Source organism: Hippocampus guttulatus, chromosome 13 (assembly GCF_054856545.1).
Source record: "Hippocampus guttulatus isolate MCC_2025c chromosome 13, RoL_Hgut_1.0, whole genome shotgun sequence".
In the NCBI taxonomy this organism is placed as follows: domain Eukaryota; kingdom Metazoa; phylum Chordata; class Actinopteri; order Syngnathiformes; family Syngnathidae; genus Hippocampus; species Hippocampus guttulatus.
This window is the reverse complement of record NC_141273.1, coordinates 18,450,496-18,463,615: the sequence shown is the minus strand read 5'-3', so window position 1 is coordinate 18,463,615 and position 13,120 is coordinate 18,450,496. Positions and strand designations below refer to the sequence as shown.

Sequence of the window (13,120 nt, the reverse complement as noted above, 5' to 3'; positions counted from 1 at the left end):
TTTATTCTTGGGCGGCCCGGTGGTCAGCGATCACAGTGCAGAGGTGTAGGGTTCAATTCCGGCTTCGGCCTCCCTGTGTGGAGTTTGCATGTTATCCTCGGGCCTGCGTGGGTTTTCTCCGGGTACTCTGGTTTCCTCCCACATTCCAAAAACGTGTATGGCAGGTTCATGGGACACTCAAAATTGTCCCTAGGTGTGAGTGTGAGCACGGATGGTTGTTCATCTCTGTGTGCCCTGCGATTGGCTGGCAACCGGTTCAGGGTGTCCCCCGCCTACTGCCCTAAAACGGCTAGGATAGGCTTCAGCACCCCCCGCGACCCTTGTGAGGATAAGTGGATCAGAAAATGGATGGCTGGATGGATGATTTCTGGACAATTCAAGTCAATTTGGGCTGATTCATAACATAAAGTGGCAAAAATCCTTGACCGATTCTTATCATCTTGTTCTCATTTTATGAAAATGTTTAATCAATGAGATCTTCTATTTTCACGTAGAGGTGTTTTGATTGTTTTTGGACCAGAGTGTTGTTGATCATCCATTTTAGCCAGTGCATTCCTGCAGATGGGTTGTAATCTGACCATCAGAAGTTGAGCGATACAGTATTTTATAGTAAGGAATCATATTTGCAGAGTCCAATCTTTCCTTATGACTGAATTTCCTTCTGTGGGAAACAACTACGGGATATAGTCAAATACCTCTACAACGAATTTGGATTGGATTGAATTGGATAAACTTTATTGTCAAATGTGCTGTATGGGCGAAAGCCCGTGTAGGTTTCGTTGTAGAGGAGTTTCACTGTATGTCCTGTATGAACATCCAAGTATGTTAATAACATACATGTATGGCAACACAAGCAACAAAGTGCAACAATACATTGCCCAAAAACTGTTTATAACACAAAAACTGCAGTATACAGGGTATATGAACAAAATATATTCCAACAAAATTTGGACTATTTGCTATGAAATGAGACAAGTAAGAGACCTAGCTTTTCTTTCCACTCACTCACTGTCTCTAACTTGTCCTCCCCTCGATCACCACCCAAGACAGCGTTGCTCAGCTGATGTCGCGGAACGAACTTTTGAACTTTTTTGAGAGTGAGAGCTACTTTATGTGTCCTGATTGTGTGAGGGGCTACCAACTTGATACACATCTGAAATAACATTTGTACAAATTACATTTAATAATATTATAATGTAGGGCGGCCCGGTAGTCCAGTGGTTAGCACGTCGACTTCACAGTGCAGAGGTACCAATTCCAGCTCCGGCCTCCCTGTATGGAGTTTGCATGTTCTCCCCAGGCCTGCGTGAGTTTTCTCCGGGTACTCCGGTTTCCTCCCACATTCCAAAAACATGCATGGCAGGCTGACTGAACACTCTAAATTGTCCCTAGGTCTGAGTGTGGGCGTGGATGGTTGTTTGTGTCTGTGTGCTCTGCGATTGGCTGGCAACCGATTCAGGGTGTCCCCCGCCTACTGCCTGAAGACTGCTGGGATAGGCTCCAGCACCCCCGCGACCCTAGTGAGGATGAAGCGGTTCGGAACATGAATGAATTAATATTATAATGTGTTATTTTTCATACTTGGTGATTTTAATTTTCAGGCTCTGATCATCTTAAAGATGTCTCACAATACTGCCAGTGTTTGCATTTTTAAATCATAATTTCTACAAGCAAATCACAATCCTAGCACTAGCGGGCTATTGGTGTGGTCCTCACGGGCTACCTGGTGCCCCCTGATACACACACACACACACACACACACACACACACACACACACACACACACAGCGGTAGTCGTGTCCTCATTGTCTTCCATCTATATATTATATTTCCAGTGACCGTCCAAGGGTGCACAGTGGTTGACTGGTAAGCACGTCGGCCTCACAGTGCCAAGGTGCAGGGTTTGATTCCAGGCCCCGGCCTCCCTGTGTAAGGTTTGCATGTTCTGTCTGTGCCTGTGTAGGTTTTCTCCGGGAACTTCGGTTTCCTCCCACATTCAAATACATGCATGGTAGGTTAATAAGACAATTAAAAATTAAATAAAATCAAGAAACACGATGAATTAATAATTTGATATTGTTAGAAGATCAGAAGTTTAAAAGTGTTGGAATCACAACAATGCAAATAATTTGAACTCCAAAATGCAACCACGCACACGCACACACACACACACACACACAAGTCAGAGCTTCTAACACACTTTCAATTCACGAGGCAATGGCACCGCCTCGTGTTTGTGCGTGTACAGCACAACACTAACACTTTATTTCAGCGGGTGTGTACAGGCAGCTGCTCGCTTGGTTAACCTCGACAGGTGATTGAGCAGGCGAGTATTTGTTCATAGGATTTTAGAGGGCGCGAGTCGTATCTCAAGCACGGAGAAACACGCATCTGATTTTTGCAAACCATCATTAAGGACTTTCCAGCGAAACGACGTCACACCGTTGATAATTCCAGAGTAACCGAAACACCGCGTGCACACAATATATTTTCACAACTAAGATAAATTCCTCGTTTTCCATCAACTTGCCGTGCATTCTTTGGGGGAACGTGGGAGGAAACCGGAGTATCACGCAGGCACGGGAGAACATGCGAACTCCACACAGGCCGGGGTGCTAACTCGTGCCGCCTAGAAATGAAGAACTGTGTTCTCAAAACAGTGATTGGCCGGCTCTATTCGAACATCATCTACACTTCCAATTGACACATTCAAAATGGCGATCTGAAACACGTATTTTCCTTGAAATGACTGGCAAAACGGCTTTTCAAGATGGCGGCGTTCTTTTCCACTTCTTTTTAGAAAAATCGAACAACAAGATGCGCGAATCGTCATGGATTCGTGATTTTTTTTATGTTTTTATCTGAAATAATTTAATCTAAGACTCCCCACGGGCTCGACCAATATATTGTTTAAAAATGTTTTAAACGGGGTTTCAGGAGACGACGACTCAAGATTTAATGCCTGCAATAAAACTTGCTTACCGCCAGGGAACACCACGCACTTTTGATGACAATAATTTTAAAGCAAAAATTGGCAGAAAATCCTGAAATTAGTCTTTATACAAAAGCACGATATGTGAATAATATAAATCCGAGTAACCAGGTTAGGGACTGACACTTGGCTTTCAACACACAACTCACACTGGAATTCTGAAAATGACAAAGGTTGATTTTCTATTTCTACTTAACATACACAAAAGTCACACACGATTCAGTACTGTAGAACTGACAACTTTACAAATTTTGGATACAAATGACCAAAAACATATTTTATTTGCCATTATTGATTAGCACAACTTTACTTATAAACCAAATTATTTTAGCAAAATTCTATATCCATAGATCAATATTTTATGTGTGTGTGTGTGTGGGGGGGTATATATATCTTTCTGCTTGGCTCTCGACGAAGGCGGATGCTTTCTTGCTCTGCTCCTGCCCCCCCCCCCCCCCCCTCCTTGCTCACCACTCAGTCTATGTGCTGTCCTTGTGCTGTCTTCCCCTAGACTCCGCCGTATTTTTCATCCTAAAAAACAAACCATGGAATTGGTTGGCTGGTCTCTTGATGCAATCGACAAGATTTTCTCGACGAGAAGAGCAGGCAGTGGGGAGCCTGCTTGCCCCTCGGAACATTTGCTGCTGGGCACACCCGAGATCCATGGAGGAAGCGGAGAATGGTGTGCCTGTCAATACTGTCCGTTGAGGAGGAGGAAGACATCTACATTATCGGCCTTCTGATAGCAGGTATGCTGCAGTTTGGTGTTAGCAGTTTCCTGTTCTATCGCAAAATCCAACCGATGGAAGCAGCTTTATTGGAAGTGAAGAAGCTGCCGGTCATTCTCGATGGTCTAGCGCGAATGTCCAACACTCAGACCCAAGCGGTGACTGAGCTCAACCGCAATTGCGGTTCTGGAGCGTCTCCGTACGATCGACAACAACAGGGAGAAGTGGAATTCTCGCTTCGAAAAGGAATTGAGGATTTGGCTGATCGGCGCCAGTGAAGGGATACAGCCACGGACTCAAGGCCACCTGAAATTGTTGGCGGCCGTCCCTCCAAAACAAACTACGCTATTTGGACCCCTTTCCCCTGGATGGAAGGTATGCACGGAAGCTAGTGCCCCCACCATCACCCCCCTCCTTCTCGGCCATGGACTGATAAGCCAGGACTGTCTTCATGAGCAGACCTTGACGAAGCAGCTGCGGCCTGTTCACGCATACACATACACAACCAGACAATCACACGCGCATACACATCCTCATCCTCACCGCCTTCATCGTTCCTCTTCTTTTCCCCCCGCGACGTGGAATGATCTACGGAGCGCTCGGCGGACTGTGCAGCTGGTTGGACGGGCCATGTCGTGCTCACCCCTCCCCCTCCCCCCTTCCCAGTCATCCTCCCCCTCATTACATGTTATGTCTTGTGACTTGTTGTAACTGTCATATGCTTATTTATGTGCTAGGGTCTTTTTTTTATCCTGGACTTAAATTATCCTCAGAAGAGAATAGTTCGAGCGTGTTTTTTTTTTCCCTCTCCCTACCTTGTGGTTTCCTTTCTGAACTGACTATAAATTTCCCCATTGCGGGACAAATAAAGGATATCTTATCTTATAATAACAAAATTGAGCGTCCTCTCTTCTGACGTTTTCTCTTTGTATGAGAAGAAGAGATGTGAGAACTTAAAATTATTGCACATTTTAGATGGCGCAGCGCACTAAAGGGTCCGACTAGAATGTTAAATCACGCACTTTGGTTCCACCTTTCGCGTCAGCGACTCGGCACGACTGCGTAATCTGCCCTCGGAGGGGGGGCAACGGGGGCCAGTGCCCCTGTAGCACCGATTCTGCCCCCCCCTGTGGCCCCCCCTCCGAGCGCAGATTACGCAGTCGTGCCGAGTCGCTGACGCGAAAGGTGGAAACAAAGTGCGTGATTTAACATTCTAGTCGGACCCTTTAGTGCGCTGCGCCATTTAAAAATGAGCGGGAAAATGAGAAGCAGTCCGCAGAGAAGGAAATTACCACGACACGAGTGCTATTTGCGTGTGTGTGCGTGAGTGCGCGCGTGTGTGTGTGTGCGTGTGTGTGTGTGAGTGTGTGTGTGTGTGTGTGTGTGTGTGCGCGCGTGTGTAACTTTTTTAGTCTCCCTTTTTATTTTAATTTTTATTTAACAGGATCAATATATAAGACATTGCCTTTTAAAATTTGGATAATTATATGCATGTAAAACATCTAGCTTCAGTGTATTTGCAATTTTTGTCCCCGGCAGGCTGGTACCATATCATCCCCTGGCTTGAATATTCTCAACAGACGTATTGTTACACTTGCAGACATTTTAGCCCTCTTAATACTGTTTTTTTCTCATCACTGTAATGTTATGACTACAATTTCAAAGTCTGAAGAAATAAAAAGTCAAATAAGATTTCAAATCTGTCTTTTTAGCCCTGGGTTGAATGTGCCCCCCCATCAAAACCCCTGGCCCCAGCCCGGCCCCCTCAGTGAAATTGATCCAGAACGGCCCCTAACTGTACTCATGTCTGCTTTGCAAATTGAACTAAAAAAATGTTCTCGAAAATGTTCTCGTCAATAAAGTTTTTTTTAAAAAATTACCAAAGGAAATCAGTTTGAAAATGCCCGGACCTCGCTGATAATTGCACGAAAATCTTGTATGAAAAAATCCAGCACAATTTGGCAAAGATGTTTTACTACATACAATGATTATGTAACCATTTGCTGGAAAGATGTCTTACAAATTCATAGCTTATTTCGCTGACAACGAAATGATCATACTTTACTCGGTAGCAATTCTGTTTCAATGATAAATACGGCAAACATTTTGAGATTTCATTATATATTTGTGTTTTACAAAGAGTCATTGAATGCAGCGTCACCTCCTTTCTTTTTCTAGCCCAGGCAGCGAACGCTTCACTTCCTGTCTGTCTGCCCTAACTTCACAGACTACAAAATCTCCAACAGGACTGCGTTAATTCACGCCTTGCTGTCAACTGATGAACAGAAGACTGTGAGTATTATTGTTATTATTGCTATTTATCATGACATCCATTTTCTAAAACAAGTATCCAGCACTCCTTAGCTACATTTTAATCGGCCTAAACGACACGCAGATAACCATGTTTTTCTCCTGTCTCTGTCCCGCCACATTAGTTAACAACCTTTTCAAAATTAGATGCGATAAATTAAAAGTTAACATTTTCGCATTTAGGTGTCCATATTACTTAATTCCGGTGCTGCTCTACCGGCGAAGACGAATTCTACATTTTTATCGCTACCTTGTAAACGGAAAAGTTATGTGTTCATCTTATGAACAGTAGCCTATATGGTAATGATACCTAATGTAACAGTTGAAGTGTAGCGTGCAACAAAGCATCAAAAACGGCGCTGGGCGTTTGATTGCACGGGTTAATAAACGTGAACATACAGTATGTAGTTACGTCTTGGTGCGATTTTGGTGGCTGAGAACGCTGCTCTTTGAAGTCATGTTGACATGTTCTAGCGGAATACATACCTGTCGCCTGAGATCAGGGTTAAAGAGGTGACATGAAATGCATAAGGGGGAGGGGGGGATCAAAATTATTAATACCCTAACTCAACAGACAGTTCACTTTGCTCCATATATTTGGATATATTCGTGCAACAGTCTTGAATGGTGCCCTTTGCGACATCCGTTGGCAAATCGTACTGTCATCGACAACATTTCCAATATAATGCAAATACATCGACCCTCTTATTGAGTACGTTGACGCACTAGATACAATACAGACGTATTGGATGTGGCAAAGTGAAGTTATTTGTGTCAGATGCCTCGTTCACTTGGTCGTTGGAGAGGTGTCAAGCAAGAACTCACTGAATCAAAACCAAACCATTGATTTAGATTGTATTAAGTCTTTCTAACTCAGTTTTACAAATATTATTTGGCGATTTTTATGGCGAATAAAATGGACACATCCAATATGGCGGATATGCTGACATATCACTTTGAACGGGCCACGCAGTTCAACAGGTGTCTGCAGCATAATTGAAAATAAAAATAAAAAAGGATATCGCTCTTCATTTTAAATGATGTTTTATTGGGCACTTTCTGGTCGGTGACGGACTTGTAATGTGACATCCCACCCGGTCCAAGACCCAGAACAATATTTATGTGGTAGTCTGACAGCGCGTGAACGACAAAAAAAGTCGTGTAGTTTGAGAAGGTCACAACCCTTGCGACTATGCCACCCGCCCACAGCAGGCATTTGTAAAGATTGGATCATCGGATTGAAAAACGGTCTTTTGCTTTATTTGGCAAGCATTCCAATTGGCAACATACACAGAAACCTTAATTCCAGTGAAGTTGGGACGTTGTGTTCAACGTAAAAAAAAAACAGAATACAGTGATTTGCAAATCATGTGCAACCTATATTAAGATACACTGCAAAGACATGATATTTCATCTTCAAACTGGTCACTTAATTGATTTTAGCAACTAATCATCCATCCATCCATTTTCGGAACCACTTTATCCTCACAAGGGTCGCGGGTGTGCTGGAGCCTCTCCCAGCTGTCTTCGGGCAGTAGACGGGGTACACCCTGAAGTGGTTGCCAGCCAATTGCAGGGCACACAAATGAACAATCATTCACACTTAGAATCATACCTACGGATTATTTTGAGTGTTCAGTTAACCTCCCATACATGGTTTTTGGTATGTGGGAGGAAACCGGAATACTGGAAAACTCCCGCAGGCACGGGGAGAACATGCTAATTCCATACAGGAAAGCTGGGGCCGAAATCGAACCCTGCACCTCTGCACCATGAGGCCGACGTGCTAACCAGTTGATGACTGTGCCGCTGCAAATAATCATCACTACTGGGGTACATTACTGTCAAAGCTCTTGTATGACTTACACAGGCAGACAGAACAAATTAATGTGATCTTTGAAGGCAGAATGTACATCATGTGTTTCCCCTTTTTGTGACATTTTTGTATGATTGTGTGCCATGAGAGTTTTCAAATTTAAATTCTGTGCTTTGAGTCAAGGTGGGGAATCACCGAGGGATAGATAGATAATTCATCTCATGAGGTTAAGTAGATTTGCTTGCAAACCATGTTGTCAATACAACCTATGGAATGGGAAAAAGCCAGCAAATTAAGCTTTATAAACTCACCTGCATTGCACATGCACACACACGTGCAGGAAAAACAAGTGCATGACGCACCCTCCCTGCGGGAAAAAAAAAACACAGAAGACTGTAAGCCGTGCGGCCAAGACATACATCATGAAATGAAGACAAAAGACTTAGAAATATATGATTTCCACTCCATTTAAGTTATAAGTCTGTGTTTCTGATAGTGTTTGTGCCTTGAAGGCCCTAACGGCACTGTCAAATCATCTTGATACATTTTTAAAGAAAATGCCACATTTACAGTACTGACAAGTTAATTCATATGTACTGATGACAAGAAACTCATTGCATCATACCCTGTCGAACATGCATTACCATATCGATTCAAATCTTAATCCCACTGAATTGAACCAAATCGAATCATAACGTACCACTCTAAAATTGCAAAGACCTTTTTAGTAAATTTGCCCCCCACAAAAAAAAGTAGAAAGTTCACACATTGCATCCTGCCTTTTTGTGTCATAAGCCTTTTTTGAGTTGATAATCCCTTTAACACGAAGAGTATGTGAAAGCAGAGTCAGACTACTCTTGTGGATTTCAGGGCTAGACTTGACTGGTCATGACTGAGCAGGAGCAGCAGACGTTTATGGAAAGACTGGAAGTGGCACTCTCTTGGATGAAGGATGTGCAGGAGAGGCTGAGGGCAAATGATGACACCCGAGGGCCCTTGAATGCCCTTGAAGCCAGACTCAGAGTGACTGAGGTGAGACCCCTGTACATTGTTTGAACCTGCCTCTGGACGGTATGCGTACTTAAATCGATACACCCGGAACTTAGTAGATCGGCGACCAGCACCAGATGTCAGTTTCAAGTAGTAGTGTCATTATGGTTCCAAGCTATGTTCATGCACAGCTTGTATACATGCATATTCGTAACTACAGATATTGTGGATGAGTGATTATTTTCTATGGGTGTGTGTCTGTTATCAACCAAAATTAAACACGATTCAGAAACTCCTCCAGAAAATACAAAAGTAAAGTTAAGTCAGTTATTTTATAAGCATCGCCAGCACCCCAAAGTGGCGAGGGCACTTGATAGCTGCTCGCCACTCTAGTTTCTATAATTTTGAATTGCTATCCTTTCAATGTATTATTATTTTTCTTTGTAACAATTTTTTTCTGGTTCTTCTTTCAAGTTATAAATACAATGTTTTGAAAGCATTGAATAATTGTGTATCCTCATCCTGATTTCATTATCATTCACATTAATCGTGATTTGTAATTTTCCTCTGCCGTCGTCTCCATACTATAATAACTACCGTACATATTTTCCACATTAACTTGGACAAGAAGAGACAATATAACCCCAGTGCAAGCCTCACTACAATGACTCCCCATAAAATTTTGAATTGAACTTAAAATTCTAAGACTCAGGTACTACGGTACTTTAACTGATCGCCAGCCATTTTTTGAGCAGCCAACTCCATAATGCCACGTGTCCTGGAGTATTTTGACTGTGTTCTGTTGTATGATTGTTATTTTATGTTCAATGTTCTGTCAAGTGCTTTGTAAAAGCTGCAGCTGTTGTACCAGCGTTGTATAACTGAAGATGGATTCAGTGATAATTTTACAGTTTACCCCTTTTCTGATCAGCGAGTCCCAGGGACTCGCTGATCAGAAAAGTATGAGTCCCATAATGCATTTAGAGAGTGCCAAATTTCAAATTCTGAAATGGTCGACTTATTCAATTTCCTATGATAATAACACAAACAACAACAATATACATTAATAATAGGTTTATTTCTTATAAACAAATGCTGCAAAAATGTAATTAATTCAGGCATACAAGATTTGCTGAGAAATAGGCTCTGATTTTATCCCATGGTTCAGTCTTTGAGTTCATAAATTCTCTTCTCTTTACTCTAAACTTTAGCTGCTTCATCTCCGCAATAAACTTTCGCGACACTTGTTCGCAACACTTGTTTTCACGTTATACAACTTGGCAATAGTCTGCTTTTCGCGAAGTTGAAGGCCGATCTCGCCAATCTCATCTCGCGAGAACGGAAATCTCATCACCCGAGATTACTTAACGCGAGATCAAAACAACAATGGCGGCGATTGTTAAACTGTGACACTGTGTTGCTGGAAAAAAAGATCTACCGTAGATTTTTTTTTGTTTTGTTTAGACTGAGAAATTTCCCTGCGTCCCAAAAACCGTGCGTCCCGCGGGAAAAATTATGCGTCTTGGACGCGGGACGCAGAGGTAAACGAGATGACTGTGGATTGTTTTGTATTTTCAATTTCAAGAAAATCCACCAATCGGAGCATGAAGGTCGTGTGAAGATGGACATGGCACTGGTCGCATCTGAACATCTCCTGGAGATAGGAGATGAACAACTGAAGAGTCACATCCAGGCTAAGCTCAAAGACTTGAAAAGCCGTTGGGAGGAAACCTGTACCTACATCATTCACTGCCACAGGTGCTCTATTCTTGCCAATTTCTTTTTGGCTCCACTATATGGTCAAAAGTACCTTAGGAATCAAAACAGGATGAATGAGATGTATGATAAAATAACACTTCTGACCTGCATTTTCATAACAATCTTTTCACGTTGAGTTTCTTCACTGATCTTGGGTCTTTCTGTGTGGCGCTCTGCTCCATTTGCTCGGACTTCATAACTGCCATAAAACGTATGCCAGGCTGCATCACACTTAAAACTGTTTGCTTTTGTGAATATACTGTGAATAATAATAATCACAATGATACTTTTCATTTGTGTAGCGCTTCAAAAAACACTCAAAGGCACTTTACAAAGTTAAAACACCCCCCCCACCCTCTCAAAAAAACAAACAAACAAAAAAAACAGAACAACTTAGGCATGTAATGACATTAAAAAATAAGCCATCGTAACATTAAAAACTATATGGGTCTATGAGTAAAATAGAGAGATTATGTTAAACAATAGATTGTGTCATTACAGGTTTATAGCAGAACTAAACAGGTGGGTTTTTAGTGTCATTTTAAAAGAGGGGGAGTGTGTGACTGTGTCTGAGGTGATGAGGGAAAGAGTTCCATAGGAAGGGGGCGGCGATGAGAAACTCCATCTCCCCAGGTCCGGTGCTTGGTTCGGATGGGAGGGGTGAGGAGGTTGGCATTGCCAGATCTAAGAATGCAGGTGGTGGTGTGATGATGAAGGAAGGAGGTCAGTGGGGTTGGAGAGGGAGAAGTTGTGGAAAGGCCTTGAAAGTGATGAGAAGAATTTTAAACTGGATTCATTGTTGGATAGGGAGCCAGTGTAGGTGTTGGAGGACTCGGGTGATGTGGTCTCTGGTGTGGGAGTGGGTGAGGAGACGGGCAGCAGAATTTTGGATGACTATAAGCGTGTTGTGGGTTTTGGTGGATAAGCCGTAGAGCAGGGGTCGGGAACCTTTTTGACTAAGAGCCATATAAAGCAAAATATTTGGAAATGTATTTCAGTGAGAGCCATATATATGCATGTATATATATATATATATAAATATATATATACTGTATATACAATACATCCTGATTTATATAGCGTTTTCACAGCAGCTGTAACAAAACAGTTAACATAAAGTAAAATAATAAACACAACACTTAACATAAAACACGGAAAGTCGTGCAACCCTAACCACTTTTCCCTCATACGCTTTGTTGTTTATTTTAAAAGTGAATTCCACAAAATGTCGTTATAATAGGCCTTTTAAATAATTTTGTGATAATACTCACCATTAATGTGAATGGTTTTCCGTTCCTCACGATTGCTAAAAAGAGCCTGTTCCACAAAGGTGAATCCTTCGGTCCATTCGTCCTGAAGTCGACCATACTCGTCATCTTTTTTTTTTTTCGCCATTTTACTCGTTTAGGATTAACTTTGAGCGAATGACCAAATGGGCTGATTCAAAAGGGGGCGGTTACCTGTTTCCGCAGCAACGGCATCGTAGGCCAGTATTATCCAATCAAAATTGCTCCTTGAGCCAACTGCAGCCCCGAGCAGCAAATGAGCAGTAAGAAATCGATGGATGGATTAAACAAGCGAGAATATTTTGTTTTATCTGCGAGCCAAATGCAATCATCAAAAGAGCCATAAATGGCTCGCGAGCCATTGGTACCCGACCCCTACCGTAGAAGATGCTATTGTAGTAGTCGAGTCGTGAGGTGATAAAGCCAAGAATCAGCGTTTCAGCTGCTGAGGACGAGAGAAAGGGGCGAATGCAGGTGATATTTTATATATACGTATACGCACACACACACACACACTTATCAGTTATCTTGAGAAGAATTTTGAGTGTTTTGTGGCTTTGCCAGGAAACCAGAGTACCCGGAAAAAGTTGCAAGCATGTGGAAAACATGAAAATTCCACATGTTGCAATGGAGAGGATCAGCTAGCTCCATGTTCCATTGTGTTGTTCATATTCACATGTACAGTATATCAATGATATGTACTGTTAACTAAGACTGTCTGTATACGCCATTGTCAAACTTGAATCTTGTTCATATTTTTGAACTCCTTTCTCAGTCGGATTGAGTGGGTGTGGCTCCACTGGAGTGAGTATTTGAAGGCCCACCAGGAGTTTGTGTTGTGGCTGATGAGGCAGCAGCGTGACTTGGACATTGGTGTGGAGTTGCAACTGGGATTGAAGGAAAAGCTGTGGAAAGTGGACCAACAGAGAGTGGTGGTGAGTGATGTCCATGGCCAGGAAGCTCTACTGGAGAGGCTGCTGGACGAAGCTGCTGTGCTGCACAACAGAACCCAAGACCCCAGTGTGGAGCCCCAAGTACAGGAGAAACTGCAGCAGGCCTACAATGACATCAGGGACAAGGTTGAGGTAAGGCAGTGGTTCTCAATTATTTTCTATCATGCCCCCCCATGAAGAAGAAAACATCTCGCGCCCCCCCTCGTGACTATAAATACCTGTAAAAATTGTTCAAAGTACACCTCTGCATAACACTGTATCCTTATTAACGTATAAGAGAATAAAAA

The 13,120-nt window shown here is 42.6% G+C and overlaps 1 protein-coding gene across 5 annotated transcripts in view; it reads left to right on the top strand.

Annotated features, from left to right (window-relative positions):
* The first annotated feature begins 5,889 nt into the window (after positions 1 to 5,889).
* Positions 5,890 to 13,120, top strand: part of syne3 (spectrin repeat containing, nuclear envelope family member 3) — a 61,243-nt gene continuing 54,012 nt past the window's right edge. For all 5 annotated transcript variants that reach the window (XM_086126923.1, XM_086126921.1, XM_086126920.1 and 2 more), the window contains exons 1-4: positions 5,890 to 6,012; positions 8,717 to 8,878; positions 10,422 to 10,594; positions 12,656 to 12,965. In XM_086126923.1, coding sequence (XP_085983049.1) covers positions 8,735 to 8,878; positions 10,422 to 10,594; positions 12,656 to 12,965 — 627 coding nt within the window. In that variant the 5' untranslated portion in view covers positions 5,890 to 6,012; positions 8,717 to 8,734. The remainder of the gene's footprint in view (positions 6,013 to 8,716; positions 8,879 to 10,421; positions 10,595 to 12,655; positions 12,966 to 13,120) is intronic.